This window comes from Trachinotus anak, unplaced genomic scaffold (genome assembly GCF_046630095.1).
Source record: "Trachinotus anak isolate AG129_WGS33_773 ecotype Australia unplaced genomic scaffold, CSIRO_AGI_Tana_v1 ptg000021l, whole genome shotgun sequence".
Taxonomy (NCBI): Eukaryota; Metazoa; Chordata; class Actinopteri; order Carangiformes; family Carangidae; genus Trachinotus; species Trachinotus anak.
Window position 1 is genome coordinate 1,223,468 of NW_027273872.1, and position 24,502 is coordinate 1,247,969.

Here is a 24,502-nt window from a genome sequence, read left to right on the forward strand (position 1 = left end):
TGTCTGTCAGACATTTTAAGTCATATTTTTTTTGTTGGGATGAATGTTGTGTCTGCAATCTCAAGGTACAAGGAGCTCCTGGAAGGTAAAACCCAGCTGGAGGAGAGAGAGCAGGAAATGAAGATGGAGAGAGAGGAGATGGAGGCAGAAGCCCAGAGGAGGCTGGAGAGAGAGCGAGAGCTGGAGAGGCTGAAAGAGGACAACGAGAGGTAACAAATCCAGTCTGCATCATATTCATGAGATCTGATCTGTCTCTCTCCTCAGTCCTCTCACTGCACTCATGTGCATCTGAATACAGGGAACAGCAGCTCCACCTCTCTCTCTCTCTCTCTATATATATATATATATATATATGAATCATGAGGAGAAACACAGGCATCGGTTTGAATGCAAATGTAAGATATGGATGTACAGAGTGAAGGAAGCACAAAAAGTCCCAGTGCACAAGACGTCATCAGGACAGAGGAGCCACAAGTAAAAAAAAAAAAAAACAGGTTTATTTCTATATTTTTCAAACTTAGTTTCCAAGAAATTTGAACACGCATCACCGAAGGCTTCTGCACACAACCAGCTGATCCATGTCAGAATGGTGAATATTGTATAAACCAAATTTTTAAAAGATTTTGATGATGATGATGATAATCATAAGATCCTTGTGTAGCATAATTATTCCATCAGCCTGGTTTTCATCATCATATTGATGCAACTGATTTGGGATCAGGAAGGTCTCATTTTCTGGTTGTCAGATGACAAAGGAAAAAATCGAAATATATAAAAAATAAATATAGAACATGCATTTAAATTGTCGCTTATACTGGTTCAGTTTGGTATTTTCACTGATGGTTGAACCTTAATTGATCCATCAATAATTTTGATTTGATAATTTAATCATTGATCATTTTCTGATATTTCTTTGTGGCTGCTTGTATGTGGTCATTACGTCTACTCAGCTCTACGAAGCTTCTCTGCATCTTTCAGATCATTGTTCTGGTTCAATCTGAGCTGACATTAAAAAGTTTTATTCCAGAACTCTCTCAATCCACATTGGGGGAAAAAAAATTCACTGTTTATTACTGAATATTAACAAAATTTCCCCTCAGTGATCATTATGAGTTTCATCTCATTCCAGTTCTCATTACAGAATAAAACAAACATGATTGCTCACCTCTATGATGCTGCTATTTGAAAGCAATAGTCTAAAACCTCTGAGTGAATCCGGTGCTGCTCCATGATGTTTTCTGTCTGAGGTGATCTGTGTGTTGGAGAGGACTCATCATGATGTGTAATAATATAATAATGAGCTCTAGTCAGAGACTTCGAGAGATACACAGCGCATCATGTTAACAGTGATGAGTAAAGCCCTTGTGTCGGTGTTGCAGGATGCAGGCCCACCAGAAGGAGTGGTTGGCGTTACAGGCGGAGCTGTTGGCTCAGGGCTCCGTGCTGAGGGGGGAGCTGAGCGCCTCCCAGCTGGAGCGGACTCGACTGGAGGGGGAGCTCAGCGCCCTGAGGGAAACCAACCAGAGCCTGGACCTCAGCAACGCCCGCCTCACCAGCCAGTACCAGGTATTAACCAGACACACAACGCACGCGCGCACACACACACAGATACACAGAAGTGTTTTGTATTCAAACTGCAGGTCGACTATTTACATGCAAAAAGGGATTTAGTGCTTCACAGAGGAGACGCTCAGATACATTATCCACTTGAAATAAAGAAACAAATTTATTTAAAGTGTTATTGGGCAATTAAACAAAATTTATGAGGATTTCACTGCAGGTTTTATTGAGTACTTCACATTGTTGTGGTCGGAGACGAACAACTATCGTATCGTCAGTGGGGAACAGTGACTGGCTGATTTCTTCTCCTGATATAAACCCAATTTCAGCTTGACATATGAAAAACAATGATGTATTGGTCCAAACAGAAAATGAATACCAAGTATCTGATAATGAGCAGGGACATCTTTAGCCTTCAGAAGAGCGTTAGTCATCTGCGTAATTCTGTCAAACAAGTGCTAAATATTGAAAACCTGTTTCAGGCAGGAGATTCTCCAGTCTGCCAGTCTGAGGCAGGAAACAGGTGGAGATTGACTCCTTGTTAAAGGTTTAAGGAGTCAACCAGCAGATGTTTTTTCTGCTGCTTCATCCAGCTGCTCATGAAACCACTGCTGAATCATCTGTTCCTGTAAAAGCTGCTGCAGGACATTTGGTCTGCTGACGTACAGTATGTGGAGAAATTCAGTTTGGACAAGAAAAGGCAGAAACTAAATTCAACAAACGTGCAGCCCAGAAGGTTTCGCTGGATCATTGTCGAAGAGTCGAACCGTGCTCCCAACAATACCAACATTTAAAGCTTATTCAAGGATTCAAGGATTCAATGATTCAAGGAAACATACAAGTCGATACGAAACTATGATCTGAGACCCCGGTAAAACAACAATAAATAATAAATAATAATTAATAGATCATTAAATAAAAACAATGAAAAATACCCACTAAAATCTCTGTACAGTTACATTAAAAAATCTGTGCTGTGTATTGTTGCACATTTGCAATGTTTGCTTTTTATTATTACTATTTATTGACTTTTTTTTTTTTTTAATAGATTGAGCCACTCTGAGGCAGCACAGTAAATATGTAGCTGGGTCCAGGTGGACACGGTCACGTTACTGTGAAACAGTTCAACACATAACTTCATAAAACAAATAACTTTTACACTTAAGTTTTAGTACAGATTAAACAAACCCGTCATGTTGATTATCGAGCTGTGGCAGTGCTGGTAGCTGGGTCACTAACAAGCTGCTGGCTGCAGCTTCATATCTGCTGCACAGACATGGGGGTGGGGTCAGTTTTCATCTCTTCTAACTCTTGGCAAGAAAGCAAATAAATGTTTTCCACAAAATGTCCATTAAATAGATTCATGATGAAACTTAAAGAACTGACTTCTCCTGTTGAGACTGATGAACCAAACCAAACCAAAGTTATATTATTTCCAGGTTTTTCTTCTCAGATCTTTTCTTCATCTACTAAAGTTAAAATGTCCCTTTATCCAAAACAGTGCTAAAAATAGGGTCGGGCGGATCAATACCCACATGTCAATACTGATCATAATATATTTTTTGACAGTAAATGAGCTGCTTTTAACAATTAGAAGTATCGTTACCTGTATTAGTATCTGTGATCCTGGTCCTGCTGTTATCAGCTGGTAGCTGAGGTAACGCCCAGCTCAAGCTGAAACTACTCAAAGACGTGCTCATAAATAGAAGGATCTTACCAAACCATTCACACTGACTCATGGTTCTACATGTGCAGCTGTTGACCCAGCTGAAGGGGAACATGGAGGAGGAGAACCGACAGTTAGCAGAGCAGAACCAGGGTCTACTGAAGGAGAACCGGGCCTTACTGGAGCAGAGTCTGGAGCGGCGTGACCAGCACTATTCACAGCAGAAGGAATACCAGTCAGTGCACATACACACTCACACACTCACACACACACTTTTCATGTTAGAGAAAATGCAGTTTGTTAACATTTGTTAATACCAAAGTCTGAACTCATATCCAGAACATGAAACAGTACTTTGGTAAAGGTTTTAGACTGCATGACAACAATTTCACAGTAAAACAGCACTCTGCAGTCGTCCTTTTAAATGACTAATAACAGATTAATCCTGAACTAATGGCGAGCATGCAGAGCTGGCTTCACCCTTCAAGTCTAATGAGCCAAATTTCTCACAAATTATACCTTTTTGCAGCTTAATTTTAAGCTTTCATTCTTGAAAAGATCATTTTTGTCTGCTCAAGTTAGCTTTTTTCCCCTTAAATTACAGATTAAAATGTCACTGTTAACATTTCACATCTCAGAGTGTCCAACAGCACATTTCAGTTCAGCCCCCAGCTGTGTGAAGTCTATAGCCTCTTACACCTGTAACAATGGTGGGTCTCTATTATAATCTCTGTTATGTTAAACAGCCATCCAGCATTCATACCCAAAAAAAACGAATTTCAATTTTTTAGTTCACGTCAGCAAATCATCATAAAGAGTCACACACACACACACAAAAAAAAAACATGTACGAATTAATGCTCAGGAGATCTGGAGGTTTTCAGGTGGTCCTATAAAACTGGCATCTTACAACAGGATTACTGATGAGTTGTCTGGAGTACAGCCTCTGTGGTTCCCATTGCATGCTGGGATATCAGAGCACAGAAAACAGAAGGATGCATGAAACTTGGTTTTGACCAGTTCATACATGATGACATGACGTCACTTTAAAGACTCTTTGGAAAAAACAGGAGAAGAATATGTGTAAAGTGTTTATGTGATTAACACAGAAAAAATAAAAAATATAGTTTTATCTGATTTTTAAAGCCAGTTGAGAAGAATTTGTGAAGGTGACACTGAGATCACTGAATGTTGTCGTGTTTGGAAAGAGAACATGAATGACCCTGTTCCTGAAAATGCTTCATGCTGCTGCACTGATTCACAGTTTTGTGGTTATTAGTATTATAGTGATTAAACAACTGTTTGCTTAGCTCAGCCTATCAGCTTACAGGCTGATAAGATGTCTGTGTTGTTTGTGTTGCTTGTTGCGAGGCCATCAGCAAATGCAAAATACAATTTGTTTTCAAGTCTCATTATTGTTAAAACTCATCAGATAAAAGTGGGTGTCCCACAGGTCGGGGGTATGAACGTTCTGGTGACAGACAGCGTTAACATTTAATAGGCTGGAGTGACACAATCAGCGAGGTGTTGTTAATATCAAGCGCTGCTGCTGAAGACGGGACTCGCTTAAAATGCAAGTGGAGAAGCGGAGGCGACCTTCAGGGCGTCAGTGAGACCTGCAGAGTTTGTATAACGAAAGTTTGACTTGAGTCCATATCAGACCTCACCTACCCAAAAATCTTACATCATTTAACAGACCGACATTTTAGACATTAATTATAATTCAGGGTAGGAACAGAAAAAACAGCTTTTAAAGTACAAAATTGCATTGTTTGAAAAAGCTTTAAATGAATCAGTCAAGTCAAATTTTATTCATATATCATGAAATCACAACGGAAGTTTTCTCAATGCTCTTTCCAAGCAGAGGAGATGGAGACCTTCTCTTTACAGTAAAGAGCAGCACGTGGCAACAGTGGTGAGGAAAAACTTCCTTTAAGATGCAGAAACCTCCGGGCTCAGGGTGGGCGGTCAGAGAGAGAGAGAGAGAGAGAGAGAGAGAGACTAACAGCAATAAGCAGTACAGTAACTGTAACACTGCTACTGATATAAATAATGTATCTGTGATAACTAGTGACAATTAGTATTATTCAGTTTAATAAATTTAGCAGCAGGTGTTGAGCAGGATCATGGAGCCAGTCATTCGATAAGGTTTTATCATCCGAGGCCTGAGGTTTAGATCCAAGGTGCTTACAGTGTGTTCAGTGCTTTTTACAGCAGTTTACTCAAACTGGAGGGTTCACTCCTGTAGTTCAGGTTATTTGAGCAGGAAATGCCGGTTTCTGTCCTGAGCCAGTAAACTGTGGTGTGGTTCATTAGGAGTGAGGATGTAATCCAAACTAACACCAGGATACAAGTCCAGATAGGACAGAAGATGACAGATGTTATTATCTCATCGCAGGCAGTTTCTCCTGCTTAGGAAAACAGGGATTCGATATGAAGTGAAGGCAAATCACAGCCTGGACTGAGGCTCATACTCAGCTTTTTCTTTGGAATGAGAAGCAAAGATGTCAAACAAGATGGTGTAACTGTCCAGTGACTGTGACGTATCTCATTAGTCAATGTGATGTGATACAGAACACAACAAACATCACGTCCAGTCTGGTTCAGGTTTGGTTTAAATATCGTTGGAATTTTACATTTAAGATAAAGTGCCTATAAACATAACACTGTCTTTAGTAGAAGCAGATGTAAAGACTCCACACACTTCTTTTTTTTCCGTCTATGCAGTTTCTGACAGTAACATATCTTTACTTGTTTAAAATATATTCAAGACCTCAGAAAATGCAAAAGACAGTTAAGATTGTGTGGATACAAAACAACTTTAGCTTGTGTGACACTGAGGAAACGGTTCAGTGACTGAGCGTTTCCAGACTAATGTTGGGGAAATGTTGTGAATCCAATGAGCAAACACACAGAGGCATCATAAGATTTCATAACATGAATCGAACTGGCCTTCAAGGGTGCTTCATCAAAATCTAAACTCTGGCTTATTTCATAAATTTGATACTGATCTGCTGCAAGCTGGATGACTTGATTTGTAGCAGATGCACATACTGAAGGAGGTGGGGGGGGGGTTGAAGAGGCAATTCTGCACAGACATGAAGGACAAAAAATAACCACAGTTTTAAATTGGAAAACATGCAGTAAGCTAAACCAGCCAGTCATAAATCTGAAAACACAAGGTCTACAGCCGAGCTCGGAGCTCTGTGAGGCTGTGCATGGGCTCGGTGCTTGTTTGAGCTACATGCTAATGTCAGTATGCTAACATGCTAATGCAAAACAGGAATAATGTTCACCATCTTAGCTATTTCATGGCAATCCATCCTCAAGCTGTTGAGACATGTCATTCAAACGTGAACCTCATGGTGGCGCTGCCTGAATTTAAGATATGAGCTTGGGTAGAACAACAAATTAAAACTAAATGAATGTAATACAGTATGAAGACGTTTGATCATCAGTGTGTGTGTGATCATCACAGGAAATCCTGATTGTTTTCAAGACGCCACCATCCTTACAGTCGTTCCACCAGCATGGCTAACAGGCTCATCCCTGGCTGCTGCCTGTCTGCACTAACATCCCTACACAGCTGTCAGACCAACGCTCAGCTCCAGTCAGAGACTCTGAGTTCACTATTTCTATTCTCAGATGCCGTCATTCAGGGGAGATCTGCTAACTGTGCAGCCTGTTCCTGAACAATGTCCTGCTTTTTGTTTGTCCACGCAGCAGCTCGAACCCTGAACCCTCACATCAACCATTAACATCCACACACACTCTCCTCTGATCTGATGGTTTAAAGAATCCAGTTCAAACAGTGCAGCCGGCTCCAGTTCTCAGTAGAGTTTATAGGAAGAGGCTGAATCACACACCGTCAGCCACATTACATACACACTTGCAGAATAATCCCCATCTACTCACACAGATAATGAATGCATGAAATAAATCAAACAGACCTTCCTACTCAGTTTTTTTTCCTTTATCCTCCTCTCAGCTGCTTTTTCCTGACGCTTCATGTGTTTTCCTTCAGGGAGAAGCTGAGCGAGCTCCGTCGGGAGAAGCAGAAGTTGGTGGAGAAGATTATGGATCAGTATCGAGTCCTCGAGCCAAGCATGCAACCTCCAACCATCAAGGCCAAGTACTATATATATGTATATATATGTGTGTATAATATATATATACCTGCACCTGTACACACAGCTGCCAATTTATTGTACAAGTCAATATAATTGAAAATGGAGAAAAACTGTTTTTGAGATGATCGTCAGGTTTGTGCAGGTTTTATGTATCAGCACGATCAATACACACTTATGTTTTATAAATGCTTAGATTTTTCTGTCAGAGGAGCTAATCCACCGCTTCCATTTCTACTGCGTAATAATGAAAGGTATTACTAACGTTTTGTTCACTCTAAAGGTTTGGACGTAAAACTAGGAGAACCACCCTGAATCTTAACAAGTGCCACAAAAACTAAACATGATCAACCTCAGGAACAAAGGATTTACTGCAGGGCTTCTGTATTTCATTGTTGTACAGATGAATCTAAAGAGATGAATTCTTTCTAAGTATTTTTATTTATTATCGATCACAGACAAGTGAATTAAAAATGATGAAGATCAATTTGAATTTGTTACAATTGGATTTTAAAATAGTTTGCTTATTACATTTTAGTCATTGTGACGACCGTCAGCAAACTGAGGCCGCTGCACAAAAACACCAACAACTGGAGACCATCTGGTGATGGGCTCAGTAGTAACACTACACTATTATTATAGGAGCGCTCAGGCCACAGCCACTGCTGAACTGTATCTCACACAGTTGTGATGATGTGATGGAGACAAAATCCGTCCACAGACATGAAACCACCTTCTAAAGTACGACCAACGCTCCGTCCTTCATTCCTCTTCATCATGTTTTATTCAGCTGAACGAGTATCAGCTCTGAGAGGTCTGAGAGAGCGATCTGCCAAAAGTTTTGACCCTGAAAGAGACGTGTTTTAGATTGACCACCTGAACACAAGGCAACCACTGCACAAATGAGTTTTCATTTAAAGCCTTTTTATTGTAATGAAGACTTTTCTCCAGACTGTTGGAGACACAGGGAACATTATTTTTCCCTGTTCTGCTTTTGTGTGGTGATGTTCTCCTGCACGCTGACCTTGTGCTCTGAATATGTTCAGGTCAACAAGTCCTTGATGAGAAGGCTCTTAAACTCAGCTCAGGTTGTTTCCCTACATTTATACTTTTACACACAGAATTTCTATAAAATGTTGAGGTTACAGTAAAATGAATGTCTCTATAATCCTTTGAATGAAAGGTTTGTATTATCTATTATTGTTGATTATGGTACCAGATGTTACCTGGTTTCTTAAAGTGTGTGTAAAATGACAGAAACTGGGAGGACAGTCTCCTGTTCCTCTACAATAAGACTGGTACCGCTCTGTAAAAGGAGGAGGAGGAGGTTACTCTCTGACGCTCTCGTGAAGGCCTCTCATCACAATAAGAGAATAAACCAAACTGAGATTATTTTATTCAGACTTCTTGTGTTTTTGGAGTGCAGCTGTCTCAGTTCAGACGCAGCTGTAAGTTTTCCAGAACAGTGAGTTAACTCAGAGGAATGATGTGGGATGACAAGCATTTTGTACCACAAATGGAAGGATTAGCATTGTTGTGTGCAACATGTTCAACTGTCACAAAAGTACATTTTGTCCCCAGTGCGACACATTGATATGGTAATGTCATTTTAATTATAACGTCTCCAAACAGATTTCACTGATGTCACGTTACAAAGTGCTCTCTGCGGCGTAATAAATGACAGCTGGCACCTGAGGAAACATTTTGCTCTCATTTTGAAAATTTGTGTAAGGGAACAAACACTGCATGACGCACAACGCATCACCGTGAAGAAGACTGAACTGGTGACACTTGGCTTCCTCCCAGTGTTTTTCTGGAAATCAGGGCACACACACAGACAAACACATGCTCTCTTAGCTGATCCCTGTTTGTAAATGGTCCCTGTCCTCTGTGTCCTCACAGGAAATCTAACTGGATTGCAGACAGGATGAAGAAGCTAATCAAACCCCGCGGAGGAGGAAGAGAGGGACGCGCCCTCTTCACCGCCGCGGGCAGCGTGGAAAACCTGGCCGACAGCACTGAATTTACATCAGACCCACACACATCTCAGCCTGGTGAGACCCCACACACACACAAACACACACACACACACACACACACACACACACACACACACACACACACACAAGCCGACTGGTTTTCACAAAGATATGCTCACATGCTCGACCCATCAAGCAAGGCTGCAGGCGTGCATACAAATCATCTCATGACTACCAAGTGTGGTCGGCATTGATACCGCTCTCTCCCCCTTAGATGTCTCCCTGCAGAGCCAAGACTTAGTGCGGCCGGCTTTCTCTGCTAACCAAATGTTGAAAGGAGAAGATTCGCAAGGCTTCATTCTCTTTTTATGCACCTTGACTGTGGAATGCATTTACTGACAGGGGGGGGGGGGGGGGGGGGGGGGGGGGCTCTCTGAAGACATTTTCAAAGCCAAGATTTAAGCCCCAACCTGCATTCATGTCATGCTTTTCTCTTTTCAACATACTATTAGTGCACCCATTTAATTTTATTTTCCTTTCTATTGTGTTTTCTATTACACCCCCCACCCCCCGTTAAAACCTGCTTTCCTAAAATGTGTTATGACTCAAACTGGGAGGCTTGGCTCGTTTTATTAGGCCTGTAACCCAGAGAGACGCTCGATCTCACAACTGCACAGGAAGTGGGAGAAACAGAAAATCTCTCCAAAATGGATTTGAACGGTTGTTTTTTATAGATGGTGCATGAAGCAACAACATACGTAAAATTTAAAATGATTCAAATCCTTGTCTTTATTACCAGAATTAAACAAGATGATTGATGATTTTTCTCATAAAACTAAGAGAGACGGTTTGAGCCAGCCAAGACATTCCCCACAAAAACTTCTCTCCCTCCTGTTTTCTTCGTTGCTGGTGACCTTTTCTGCAGCATCCGCATTTAACCCTGAAACTAACCTGGTCAGTGTGACCTTCACCGCTGGTCTCAGGTCAGTTTATAGACTCCAGTCAGTCTCTCTCTCTTTCAAGTCTCAGAAAAGACTGGAACAATTCTCCATCTCATTCAACTAAAAACTAGATTTTATCAAATAATTTTCATTAAGTTATTTCAGTTTGGTTTAATCTCCAGTTAAATAGGTGACAGTTGCCTTTTTGAATGTGAAGCTCCTGCTTGTGTCATTGTAAAGCTCCTCTCATTACTTATGTGATTTTAAATGCACTAGAGGTGAATGTTATTACCTCATTTATGCATTTTGATAGAATGCAAATACAATTTAGAGAAGACTAATAACTCATTTTAGATGTTGTTACACAGCATTTTCAGCATTCACATTTTAGTTCTGTATCATCTGATTCTCTTTTCAAATGCCACACAGTGTAACAGAGAGAGGTCGTGAACTCTTGCACAGTCAGCACTAATATTACTGAAAAACACGCCGTCAGGCATCAAACTCATCAGACTGAAGCTCGAGTCTAAAGTTGTTTCATTTTGAGTTTAATGTCTAAAATGTTGCATTTTCAATAATATTACTTATAGATTTTTGCATTTCTTCTTTCTGTGCATTTACCTGATGCATTAGACAATATTTGTTTTAAATGTAATAAAGACAAAGGGAAATGAAATTATGAAGAGTTTCAAATATTACATTCATATCATAATGAACAGTTTGCACAGTTATAGATGCGTCTCAGGAGGAATCACAACCATATATCATTTTTAATTGTTTATATAGACTTATACTATTTAAAATGAAAGGTTAAGCACTGACTTCAGTTATTTTCTGCTTCAGCAGAGCAAAGTGCTTCACGATGCTTCTCATTCACACAGTGATGGTTGGTGGACCTGCCTGGCCAATCAGCAGCAGGTTTCAGTGTTAGATGTGTTGCTGAAGGACACTTGGACATGTGGACAGGAGAAGCCAGGATTCGAACCACTAACCCAGTGATTATTGGCCGACCAGCTCTTCCACCTGAGCCACAGTTATCACATCTCCTTAATTAATTCCTGCACCTGCGATTGTCCGAGTCTCTGAGGCCGTTCACACCGGGAGAAAAGTTCTTGTGAACAATCCTGGTTTGTGACACAAACTGTGATCACACCACCATAAGCATCAGTTAACTAATAATAGAGTCAGACAATTAGCACACTGTGCTAATAGCTCCCAGCAAATCCACTGTCAAATCGATTTCATGGTGTCTGATTAAGATCTCTGGTAGATCGAAAGGTTGCTTAATTAAAATTGCTGAGGGCTGTAAGCAAAGTGCGTGGACCTATTGTCTGACTCTTGTCTTTGGCCTGATTTTTGATGCAGCACCTGTGAATGTGTGTGCTTGTCTTTAACTAATAATAACCATTTCTCAACCTGGAATTAATTTCATACTGTTTCCAGATCCCCGCAGCGCTCCGGTTTCTCCTTCTCCCTTGAGAAAAACTCCATCGCAGACAGAACCAGACATTTCGGTTCCAGGGACTCCAGTCTTGCGTTCTGGCTCCGGGGGTCGTCGCAAGCTGGGATCCCGTCACGGCTGGGGGCTGGGCTTGGCCAGGGGGGGCTCTGGAGTTTCCCAATCCTTCAGCCCTGGTGACAACAAGACACCTCCCCGGCAGCGGCTGCGCTCCAGCCAGAACACAGCCGCTGTCCTCTGGGAGGGAGAGAGAGGCGAAACAAACGCACCCCAGGCAGCAGACGCTCCACTAACCAGCCAGGGGAGTGCTGAAGAGGAGGAGGGGAAAGGTGAGGAAGAGAAATGAGGAAGATATGTCTGTGCACTGTAGATGAAAGAATTCTGTAAAACAGTGAGATCTTTTGAAAATAATGTTCAAGTGTTTTTCATATAAAGATGTAAATGACTTGTTTGGATGAACAGTTCTAAAGTGTGTGTGTGTTTGTCAGTGTGCTATATCCAAACAGAGCTGTGGGCAACAAGTTAAACATCAAGCTGAATAAAAATTGTAAATTGTAAAGTAAAACTGTGCCAAGAGAGAAGGCAACATCTACAATCACTCAAAATGCAGATAATATTCCTCTGATTAAAACATGGATGTGTCTGTTCGACTGATCTTCTCTCCCTCCAGACAATCAACACTCCAGTGACGACACTGCGACGGCCTGAGAGAGACCTCAATTAAACTGTCAGTCGACTCAATTAAAGACAAATATTTTTTATTATGTGCTCACAGCAAACTGTTGATGCAGCTTTTTTTCTATGTGACTATTTTAAATATAAGGTCCTTGTAGTATTTTTGAATTCATGAATAAATAAATACTTCAGTGATTTCCAGTGTTGCCGAGTTGTGAAAAAAAAAACAAAAAACTGACAAACTGTAGTAAAACTGTTTGTAGCCAAGTCAGAAATAAAACTGAATACATCAATAAATAATATTTTTTACTTTTACCAGAAATTAGTTGATATGTTCATATAAGTTCTGCATTTATCTTTAACCAGCTCATTTAATTTTTAACTTCCTGAGTTCCTTCCATTTTTTATTTATGGTTTTTGTCTCAGCACAAATTTAATTATTTATCTTTTCCCTGTTTTAAAGTTAACATTGGTTTCTTTTCATTTTAGCCACAATCATCCCCATTACTCTTCATATAAAAGTTATTCTAACCCAAATCAGGATCTTTCTCTGTCTAAACATCACTGCACCTGACCAGAGGTGTCGGATCAGAAAATGCTAGAAATGATGAATTACATCATTTAATTTGGAGACTCGTTGGTCACATTATAAGCGTTGTCATGGACACTGTGGCTACCGAACATATCTGGAAACACACTGAGCAACAGCCTTTTCAGCCGACAGCAGCTCCCTCACTAAAGTCCACTTCAGTCAGAAACCTGCAGCAGCTGGTCGACGTGACGTTAACCATCCATACACTGAGCTTCACTCTGCTGCAGCACCGCAGTATAAACTCTGAAACACTCACCTGAACATTATCAGTGGATGTTTTCAGCTGTGCTTTTGACTCAACCTTCTCCCACCTTGTGTCAGCCATGGGGCTCTGCATGTGTTCACACTCAGCTGACACCCTCAGCTCCTCAGTGGGTATGGAAACACTCAGTTACAGATGCTCAGAGAAGAAATCAGGAACATCAAAGCAGAGTCATAAGGGACATCATAAATGTAAACATATACAGTATGAAGTTCACTGGTGGAAGAAATAAACAAGGGGAGCAGAGCAGATAGAAGTGAAAGCCCTAATATGCAAATTTCACTTCAGCATTAAACTTCAGTGCTTCATCTCGTCTTCCATAAACCTTTATAGGATTAACTTAAAATGTTGGTGTTCCTGCTGTTCGCTCTGATTGCTTCTTCCTTAAGTTGGCTCTCAAAGTCAAAAAAGTATCACTCTTAAGTGCTGATCACATATTTTCTGAGACATGCTTCCAGGAAAAAGGAGAAGCCGTTAGATACCAGGTGTGAAATGTTGAATATTAGCTCTGAGAACAAAAAGCATAAAGATCTCTGGAATTGACATATCAAACAAAGGTGCCACAGAAATCCATTTAAGATTATTATTTAAGTAAAGAACAGAAAACTGTATTAATTCGTCTGCAGTCGATTTTGAGGCGTCTCTCTGAAGTTGGATTTGTGCCGCGTGCAAAATAAATACATAAATCTAATGATAAACCTCCTTGTAACCCCCGGATCTGATCTGTGTGCAGCGGGATGAGCGTGGAGAAGCCCTGCCATCTGGCTCACATACGGTAGCAAAACTCATTTCATTTCAGAGTTCCTGTGGAAATCCAGTCATTGATCTAATGGCAAATGATCTGCACTCGTGCTTTAACGAGAATCCTCCTTAACTCCTTTTGCTGTTGCACCAAATGGTGTCAGTGTGGAGCTGGCCAGGCCTCTGTCAACACAGAGACAGACAGACGGATGAAGAGGGGGAATTAGCATGCAGCCTTCCAAGTGAGCAGACCTTAGAGTTCATCACGAAGCTAAAAGGGTCCTCTTATGAGACGTGCAGCTCTCAAAGAGCTTCTTCCACCCAGATTAGGACGAGGATACGTCAGCGTTTCCGGTCGGGGTTGTTTTTGAGTTAGTGTGTGTGTAGAAGACGGCACTGAGGATAACAGGAGGCTGTAGTTCTCTTTCTCCAGCCATCCCTCCCCAAACACATCCTGAATTATGATTTGCAAATGACAAATGGATCGCTAATACAATTCATGAATTATGTAGTTGTCATGGTGACATTAATCTAAAAGTAGGGCCCTTCTCTCGGCTCCGAACATTGTGTTTGTGGAATTGAGATGCATGACGGGGGCTGCACACCGAGCCGCCTGAGTGAGCGCAGGGCAAAGCGATAGCAAGATATTGGTTCTGCCAGTCACTCAGAGGCTTATTATGAGTGCAATGCAACAATCACACGGCCTCAGGCACACAGACAGACAGCGCCCACAGACACACAGGGAAGGGTGAGGTTTAAATCCTCAGCGGAGGAGCCTTGTGGTTGGAGCTGTTCACCAGTTATTTTCCTCCATTTAAAAATCTGCATTATGAAGAAATTCTCTTGAAAAGGAAGAGGAATAAAATATATGATTGTGCTTCCTTAGCAGAATGATGCTTGTTTATTCCGCGTGATCTCTGGCTGAAATAAACCTGTTGAAGGATGGGATTGTCCCTGTGAGCATTAACAAGCAACAGTAACATGAAATCAGTCAAAAAAAGCCTTGAAAGAAAAAAATAGTGGGAGAAAAGTCTTGGCTCAAAATGAGTGATTAACTGTCGTCTCTGCTCCTGATGTCTGAGGCGGTGAATGATGGATGGCTGCCTCGGCTGACATCATGGATCTCAGGAGTCTGCTCAGCTGTTTGGTTATTGAGCACCTGAGGGTGTTAACTCTGCGAAAATCACTTTTCCAACCCTGCTTCTCAGTGCCTTCGGACTTCTACCCCCTGTACACACCTTCATCTTCTCTCTGAAGCCTTTCTCACTGAAGGTCTTTCCCTTTTTTCCCTCCACTTTTCTAACCAAGAAACCTCAGTCTACTTCTGTGGCCCTGTATATCTCCACCCACCCCCCACCCCCACGCAGCCCGTTTACCTCCATTTCTTGCCTGCTATCAAATTTTAATGACTGTGTCTTACTGAAGAGCCTCCAGTGACCAAAAACCTCACTTAAACCACTTAGTCTACTAACTGAACGAGCTGGGCATCCTAAATACTTAGAGGTGCATTAGATCCTTGTTCAGTCGTGCTGCTTGCGTCTGAGATGAATCTGTGCAACTATCAGCTGAATCCAAATCAAGCTGTTTTCCATCTCTTCCCAGACTCACTTCTGCAGCCTGGCTGGTTTAGAATCGGCACAAACTGCTGAAACTTCAATTTGGGTTAATAAAAAGTTGTAATCTGCGGTTTGTTGTCAGGCATTTTCTCCCGGCAGTGGCTCCTGGCGGGGCACGCACCAAGACAACAGAGCGCCGAGGTGATCTTTGATCGAGAAGTGGTAGTGTAATTCAATTAATTATATTTTGCTCCAGGCAGCAGAAGTCAGGGAGGGGATCATTGAGAGGGAGCACAGTACAACTAGGTGGAAAAATAACAAGCGGAGAGTGTGTGCTCACACACCGGCTGACCCTGCAACCTCGCCTCCTCACAAAACTGTCAGAATCTCTGTGCTTTCACTGGGCTTTTACTCAATGAGGTTAGTCCAAAGGTGAGTCTGTTCATCTATAACTTCCCTCCCTCTGCCTCCATCCATCTCTCCATCCCTTCCTCTTTACCCCACACTCCCCCTTCTCTGCTATTTCATCATCCTCCTCTCTCTCTGCTTCATTCAGGATCACTCCTCTCCTCTCAGTTTGTCCCTGCAGCCCCCCCCCCTCCCCCTCCCTCATGCACTCCCTTTCTCTCTCCTAGTGTATTAAGGGGCTTTGACGCTCTCAGTAAAAGCTGATTTATTCTCTGGGTGGTATCGATCGGTTTCTGCATTAAAGATTATAATTCATTACCTCGGCCCCTTTTAATACATTAAACACTCAAAATAAAAATAAAAGAACCCCCACCCAGACTCCCCGTGTCCTGAGGGTGCAGGAAAACACTCTTGTCGAGACGTCCGGCCTGTCGTCCTGGGCCCCAGAGCTCCACCTGTGTGTGTGTGTGTGTGTGTGTGTGTGTGTGTGTGTGTGTGTGTGTGTCTGTCTGTGTGTGTCACTGACTCAGACACACAGATACTCACAGGAACACACTTCCTTCACGCACACACTCAAACAGCCTGATGCAGGTTAGACACATGAAACACAAGCAAACGCACACAGTGTCACAATGATCACTGATGTTGGAACAGTGAACAACAGACTGACAACAAGTCACCGATCAGCTGATCAGCAGAACATCTCATGGTCAAGATCGTGGTCAAAATAACAAAATGAGAAATCTGAAGTTGTCAACTTTGGGCCCTCAAAAATCTTGATGAGCATCTTTTTCTCCATAGTTTTTAGCCAAGCTAACGGCTAATGGCTCCAGCGATGATGTGGGTCATTTTCCAGACTGAAAGTCAAAGGGTCAAATCTTTTACTTGATGAAATATCTCAACATCTGCTAATCGGCTCAAAATGTAGATGGACGTTCATGGGTCTTAGATATTTCATCCTAATGATGATCCCATGACTTTTACTCTAGCGCCACCAGCAGGTTGAGATGAATACCTCAACACTGGACTGCAGTGAAGTTTGGTGCAGACATTCATGTCCCCCTGAGGATGAACTGTAATAACTGTGGTGATGCCTTCAGTGCCGTTAGCTCATCACGTCAAAACTTAGATTTTCTTTGGTTTATTCAGAGTCTGAAAACTTTATTTATACCCAATGGGCCAATTCAGTTAAACAGTAAATACACACATAACATGCACAGCCGTACAACTACAGCAACAAGGTTCCAGTGTCAGTGACGACAGCTCAAATATAACACCTGCAAATATAACGACATCCCATCGTCAGAGGTTAGCAAATGTTAGCATGCTAATACGCTAAACTCAGATGGTGAATGTCATGTAAATACCTGCCGAGCATGCACATGTTAGCATTGTTATTGTGAGCAGGTTAGCATTTAGCTCAACCCACTGCTGTACCTGAGTACATCCTGACAGCTGCTGCATGGATGGAAACTCGTTCACACACCCTGTTCAGGGAGGGAGGGTGTTTTCTGTGTCAAAGGCACGAACATGGGACGTCTGTACTCCGGCAGTGGAGACGGTCACAGAGCCAGACTGACCCTGATGTAAGAGGGAGAGCCAGCATGGCGGGACGGACGCCAACGCTGTTGTGTTACATGTCACATCTCTAGTTCTGGGATGGCGACGGTCTGAACTCACACGCTGCATTTTTTAGTTCAGTGTAAACAAGCAAAGCTGGAATAATCAGGGATTTACAGCAACATAGAAAGATCTGTTTAAAGGAGGCAACAGACCAAACAAGTGCTTGAGAAAATAATCTGCAGATTTTTTGATGAATAAGAAACTCCATCAATCCTATGGCCACCAACAGAGTATAGATTCCTTCCAGACAGGTCAGGTTAAGGATTTGTGTACTGCCTGTGTACACTCCCGTTTGTCAATACAGCTGGCCTCTGTGGGATACTAAGGATTTAAGAAGCACCATGTGTCCCTTATTGATTTTACCCCAAATGACTGCACCAATTCCCTGCACAAAACAAGATTGCCCTTCCCCATTGTCTTGGCAGATTGATTTTGTATGTCAGCCATGAGGACTCGAGGAGCATTCCCTGATTCTGCCTCGTAGCACTGTCACTCTGACGGACAATTTCCCTCTTCATCCTTACCTCTCCCCGTCTCTCCTCTTTCTCCTTCCATTAAAGGACTCTTCTGCCTCTAAGCTCTAACTTCTCTCTGTCCGGCCTTCCCCCTCCTCCGGCCTTCGTCTCCCCCCTCTGCCTCTCCTTCCCTCTGACAGGCTTTCAGACAGTAAATCAGAGACATTGATCCAGCGCAGCGCCCAAGTGTCCTGGATTCTGCTAAAGAGCCATTTTCATTTCACAAGCAGTTTACTGGCCTCGCTGCCCCCCACCCGTAAACATCACCCCCTCCCTCTTCTCTCGCTCTCTCCATCATGGCCTCATTCATACACATCACCCATCTCACCTTACTGCCAGATCCTCATCCTCCCTGAGTGTGGCTATTTTCCTCCCACTTTTTGCTGCCAACTCTCAATTTTCTTACAACAGAAATACCTTGGAAGGCTTGAAACATTTTACTAATACAAACTGACTGTGTACACACACACACACACACACACACACACACACACACACACACACACACACACACACACACACACACACACACACACACACACACACACACACACACACACTCACTGTCTATGTTCTTCCACAACCAGGGTCCAGAGCACAGCAGGGCTCCTGGAGTTGGCTCCAAGAGGTCGAACTGTAATTTACCTTCTCCATCGTTTCTTTGACATCAGCACAATGGAGAAATTTATACGGCCACTTCGTTTACAGGTTTCTCTGTCGATAAAGTTTTGTTTTTTGTTTTTTTTAAATCTAAGTCTTATTTAATGTGGAAAACACAACAGAGAAGAGAGAGCGCAGAGTTGCTGTTGTGTCGTTACATATCACACAAACATCATAAATCCTGTTTACGCTGATCAGCCTCAACATTAAAACATGGTTCTAATGCCACAGGCCGCTGAGTGTGTTCATCATTACTGTTAGTAAATTCAAATAGTGGCCACTGTTTCTCTCTGAAAAGCACTGCAACTGTTTGGGATTTGCTGTCATGATTTTTCTTGATATAAATGTAAAACTCTGGAGCTGCGTCATGTTCCTCACGTTGCTTGTAAAACACTTCCCACCGCGGCCACTGTCGCTGCTAACTGGCATTTAGTCAACACGAGCCACCTATGCAGCCGTGTTTATGGCTGTGATTAAGCACGAACAAGTGTGATTAAGTAAGTGTGATTAATAGTACCCTAAACCACCATTTGTTTGTGTGTAACTTTAATAAAGCTGTTGTTTCAAAGCTCTGAGCTCAGTTTCTCACCTTGAATGCGAGACGACCTGAGTGGAGCTCCGTCCTGGACATGAGTGACTTCTATGAATTCTACTGCTGCAGAAGGGAAGAACAGGAAAACCTCTGATTATTTAAATTTGGTGGTGTTCATGTGTTATTCCAATATGTTTACCCCCAGTGTCACATCACTTAATTAGCCTTAATTAGTTACTTTTGCTGCGTCAAGTATCTGGAGCAGTTCTTCCTCAGTGAAACCACATCCACACAAACTGTATATACATCTTGTAAACGAGCTAAACTAGTGTTAGTGTCAAGATTGTATTTCTACAGTTCAGTGCTCATTTACAGTAACTGACAGTTCTGTGGCTTTGCAGCTATTTTGCAGCAGGGTTGTATCTGTCAGAGTCTCCTGAATAACAACTGAGAAACTGACAGACTGCCTCAGAGCTATGGTCACTTAGCTTCACCCGGTCACTAACAGGACGATGAGTTCACACATTTATTTAACAAATCATCACAAAATCACAAATATCATCGACTCGTGTTTCATAGCTGCCTGCAAACCTCTGCTCTTTGTGGAACAGTTTTTACGCCAACAGAGGAGGTTAGTTAAAAGTGAACACAGCTAATTATCTACAACAGCTTCCTCTATTTTAGACTCTCCAGTCCCCTCACAGCGTGAAATATGTCATAACAAAGGAGGCAGTTTGTTATGACATATTTCACCTGTCATAACTTCTGTATAATAAAGAAACTTAAGAAAATAAAAGACAGGTGATTGGAGCTCTGACATTGGTTGTATTAGTGGTGGCCATCTGTTAACAAACCTGTCTGTTCTCAGCTGTAACTTTGCTGTGATTTTCTCCATAATAAAGATCTTTTTGTCAGGAAATAGTTATTATTTTCTTTGCTATCAAGAGCAGAATTCTCACTAAATAGATCAAATCTCTATCCATCCTATTTCCAGGGAGTGTAGGATGATAACAGTCTAATTTTGTCCTGCTCTAAATGGTGCAACAAAGCCAACAGGGGAACAGAAAGACATGAGTCAGGCATTACACTGTATGTACAGTATATCCTGTACTGTTCGCCTGTATGCAGTCATGGGTGGAGAGCTGAAATCACATTCACTGCTTCTTATATAACAAACACTCAGTAGTTTAATCCATAGTAAACAGGAAACAGTGTGTGACTCATCTTCATTGTGCATCATAACTGACAGCTGTGGAGTAACACAATTCATTTTTGTACAATGCAACACAATCCAACGTGGGATTGTTGGCAGAGAGTTGTGCACATGTCATGAACACTGTGTGTTTGGTTGGCTGTGGGGAATCTTTAGGGCACTACAGAGCATCAATTTCACAACTTCACACTCAATTAAAATGGTGCACAGTCAACACAAACAGACAATGAATTCAGCCCTTAAGAAGGCAAGATGTGCCAAAACACGGATATTTAAATTAAAACACTGCATCAGAGTTATTACAGTGTGCAGCTCTCCCCTCCTTTCTTTCTGCCCATTTTTAGTTCAACAACAAGGGTTAATGGAGATTTAAGTGATTACAATGGCTGCTGTCAGATACGACCAAATTCATCGAGACAAATATATTTATAGTGAAGCTCTGTGCAACTTTTATTTACAAAAATACTGAATGAATAAAATAAATCTTTCTCTACAACAGACACTCAGAGAAAGATTTTCGACACCTTTGTGATACACTTTGCTGTATTTGACAAAACCTGCATATAAATGAATTAGCTTATCACACTGCAATTAACTGCACTATCCAGGCCTGCAACAACAACACAATGAACAGCTGAGACACAGCATAATGAAAACCACATTCAGAGAGCTTGCCACAATAAAAACCATTCAGCAGAATTGCAGAACCGCCAATTTCCCTCATTTTATATAAGAGCATTTCAGCCAAACCAGACACAGAGCAACAGCAGAGAAATGCAGCTTCTGAATAAGAACCACTTAGATTAAAATGACACAATGCAAAAGCAATAAACAAACAGACAGACTAACAATTTGAAGTTTATTCCACATCTCCCTGCTGGAAGAAACTCAAGCAGAGCAGCAACAAATATGTTTAAGTGCCAAGAAAATGTTGAAATGTTGACAAGGCAGTAACCTACTAGACTGCAACGAACAAAGTCAGCAACAGCCCGAAATAATTCTTCATCAAACACCTGAGAGTTCGCTGCCTTCAGATACTGTTAACAGAACAAGCAGCTGACATTTTCCAACAAACACACACACACACAGTACTTTCTCCCTCACACACACTTCCACAGCCTTTTGCACATGACATCTTTGCCATTGAAGGTATTAAAGGTACACACACACACACACACACACACACACACAGGTGCGTTGGCGGCTGTGAGCAGCAGTAATTTCCAGGGCCAACAGGATTATCAGTGTATGTTCAGGAAGATGGCAGGGGATAAGCCTTCAAGTTAACGAAACAGTTAGCATAATTGGTCTTCATCTGTCATCTCAAACAGAGCTGTGGACTGTTTGAGGACGAGAGAGGAAGAAAGAGAGAGGGAGGGAGAGATTACTGACGGGACAGTGATGAAAATTGGTCAGAGGATAATGAGTCTAGTTGTCTTTTCATCCTCCCATCCTCTGTCTCTCTCTCCCCATCTCTCTCATTATTCAGAGTGACTCGTCGGAGAGAAGCTTCACAGTCTGCTGCTTATTAAAAAACCCAGAGTGCCTTTAGATGAGTTCATCAGGCTCTCCATCCCTCTTTTCCCTCCATCCCTTCATCCTCCCGCCAGCTCCACATCCTCTCATCCCTTCATCCCCACCTTTTTTCCCTTCCCCTCTCTCAGTTTGAACTCCTACATCCTTCCTCTCTCTGTCTCTCTATCCCTCCCTCTTCCATCTGTTTATTTTTTCCACCACCCTGTACAGTAAAACAGCGAGAAGGAGCGATGAGGAGGAGGAGGAAGGAGAAGAATCAGAAGAGGCCCAGACACAGGGAGAATCAAAGCGCTCACGAGAGGAAAAGACAATCCCCTTTGTGACAGATGATGCTTTTATACAAAATGGGGGCTTCTCCCAATTTCCTGTTGATATTCTTTGTAGTTTATTTTTTCCTGCAACCACTCTCCTTCCTCTGGCCCAGCTCTCCACCTCCCTCCTCCCTGTGCGTCTGCGCCACCGTGGCAGATTGTTTGGAATCAATAAAGATGGTTGTTGGCAAATGAAAGTCATGGGGCGGGACGGTGGCTCGCTAAACACTCATTTCACTTCACACAAATCACCGCCTGCGTCCCGCCGACACGTGACGGCCACATCCTGCAACAAACAATTAAAACCTCATACAGATGCGCTGCAGGGAGAAGCATGATGGTGCTGGGATAAATACACATATGGTGCGTAGTGACAGGCAGACAGGGTAGATGGGATTTGGACAACATGAAGACAAAAAGGAAACAAAGGAAGGAGGAGAGAAGGGAGGGGGGTTGATGATTGTTGTTAAAAATGAACAGGTGCTGCAGTCATCCAAAAAAAGAGAAGCTATGAAGGTGGAAAATGATATCGCTGGTAGCAAGTACTCCGATGCTTTACTCAAGTAAAAGTACTGACAATACAACATAATACTTAATTACAATAAGAGTAAATAAGAGTCTTACATTCAAAATGTCATGGATTATTAACAAAATTTTCATTAAATATTTTTTCATAAAATAAAATATATAGCATAAATGTTGATACACAGCACATGTAAAAGGATGAAGTGAGGAACCTACAGAATCACCTGAATATGGAGCTCAGCCAGTTTCATTTCATCCTGTTGTTGATTTCAAACAGCAGGCAGCTGTTCTCAGAGGAAACACAACCTGCCCAGCTCCAGATCACAGGCACATGGTGAACATGTGAAGCGTTTAGCAGATAAAGAGCCAAATGTTTCCCTCAGGAGCTGGTAGAGACCAAAAGCTGAGCTAAAAGGTGGAGAATACTGGCCTTCAAATGGATGCTAATGTTGCTCTGGAACTGCTGGATGTGTTTAAACTGTTTGCTAACAGGTTTACCATAGTTTAGCTGTAGCCACATGGCTAACATTAGCATTAACAGCTACTTACCAGTCGAGAAGAAACGTTACGAGTTTAGCATCAAACTTCTTTCCTTTACTCACCAACAGCTGCCTCCAGTGGTGCAAGTCAACGACAGTGTCGGCTCCTGCCTCCATCACGGTTACTGAGGTTAGCATGCTAACAGCTAGCCTCGGCCCTTCTCGTCACTCTCCGGTCACGGTCGCCTTCACTCTGCCCGGAAGACGCAGCGCTGCCCTGAGGCCGTATTATGACCTCTGCTGCCGTAAAGACAACGATGGAGAAGCTCCTGACAGGAGACCACCACCACCATCATAACCACCACCCACCCCCAGCAGGAGACCACCACCACTACCACCATCATAACCACCACCCACCCCCAGCAGGAGACCACCACCACCACCACCATCATAACCACCACCCACCCCCAGCAGGAGACCACCACCACCACCACCATCATAACCACCACCCACCCCCAGCAGGAGACCACCACCACCCACCCCCAGCAGGAGACCACCACCACTACCACCACCACCACCATCATAACCACCACCCACCCCCAGCAGGAGACCACCACCACCACCACCACCATCATAACCACCACCCACCCCCAGCAGGAGACCACCACCACCCACCCCCAGCAGGAGACCACCACCACCATCATAACCAGTGGTGGACAGTAACGGAGTAAATTTACTTGAGTACTGTACTTAAGTACATATCCAGAGGATTTGTACTTTACTTGAGTATTAGATTTCTTTGGTACTTATTACTCTTACTTGAATACATTTCCAAGACAAATATTTTTACTTTTACTCGAGTAAATTTCTAGGAAGGCTGAAAAGTACTCGTTACTTTCAGGTCTGCTCTTTTTTTTTTTTTTTTTAATTCTAAAATACTATTGGACACAAGCTGTGTTTGTCAAAGAATGAAACCTATCACAGTGCACGCTCTCCACTGGGATCTACGTAAAGGCGGATAATAGAGACAAGAGACAAGACAAGACAGACATGGGGTGACGGACATTGGGAGACAGGCACGGAGACAGACAAGACAGACATGGGGAGACAGAGTTTGTTGTGCTCCTATATTGTACTGGTAC

General features: G+C 42.4%; 1 protein-coding gene and 2 long non-coding RNA genes across 6 annotated transcripts in view; 1 reads left to right on the forward strand and 2 right to left on the reverse strand.

The window, feature by feature from the left end:
* Nucleotides 1-12,687, forward strand: part of ccdc88b (coiled-coil domain containing 88B) — a 39,161-nt gene extending 26,474 nt beyond the window's left edge. For all 4 annotated transcript variants that reach the window (XM_071457522.1, XM_071457523.1, XM_071457524.1 and 1 more), the window contains 7 exons: nt 66-209; nt 1,380-1,566; nt 3,316-3,461; nt 7,251-7,358; nt 9,256-9,407; nt 11,717-12,061; nt 12,403-12,687. In XM_071457522.1, coding sequence (XP_071313623.1) covers nt 66-209; nt 1,380-1,566; nt 3,316-3,461; nt 7,251-7,358; nt 9,256-9,407; nt 11,717-12,061; nt 12,403-12,440 — 1,120 coding nt within the window. In that variant the 3' untranslated portion in view covers nt 12,441-12,687. The remainder of the gene's footprint in view (nt 1-65; nt 210-1,379; nt 1,567-3,315; nt 3,462-7,250; nt 7,359-9,255; nt 9,408-11,716; nt 12,062-12,402) is intronic.
* LOC139605756 (uncharacterized) lies at nt 11,905-23,617 on the reverse strand. Its single transcript, XR_011684467.1, has 3 exons — nt 23,484-23,617; nt 13,256-13,363; nt 11,905-12,040 (listed from the first exon to the last, which is right to left on the reverse strand). It is a non-coding gene; the product is annotated as an uncharacterized lncRNA (long non-coding RNA).
* LOC139605757 (uncharacterized) lies at nt 19,431-23,202 on the reverse strand. Its single transcript, XR_011684468.1, has 3 exons — nt 23,106-23,202; nt 21,674-22,642; nt 19,431-21,600 (listed from the first exon to the last, which is right to left on the reverse strand). It is a non-coding gene; the product is annotated as an uncharacterized lncRNA (long non-coding RNA).
* Nucleotides 23,618-24,502: the final 885 nt, after the last annotated feature.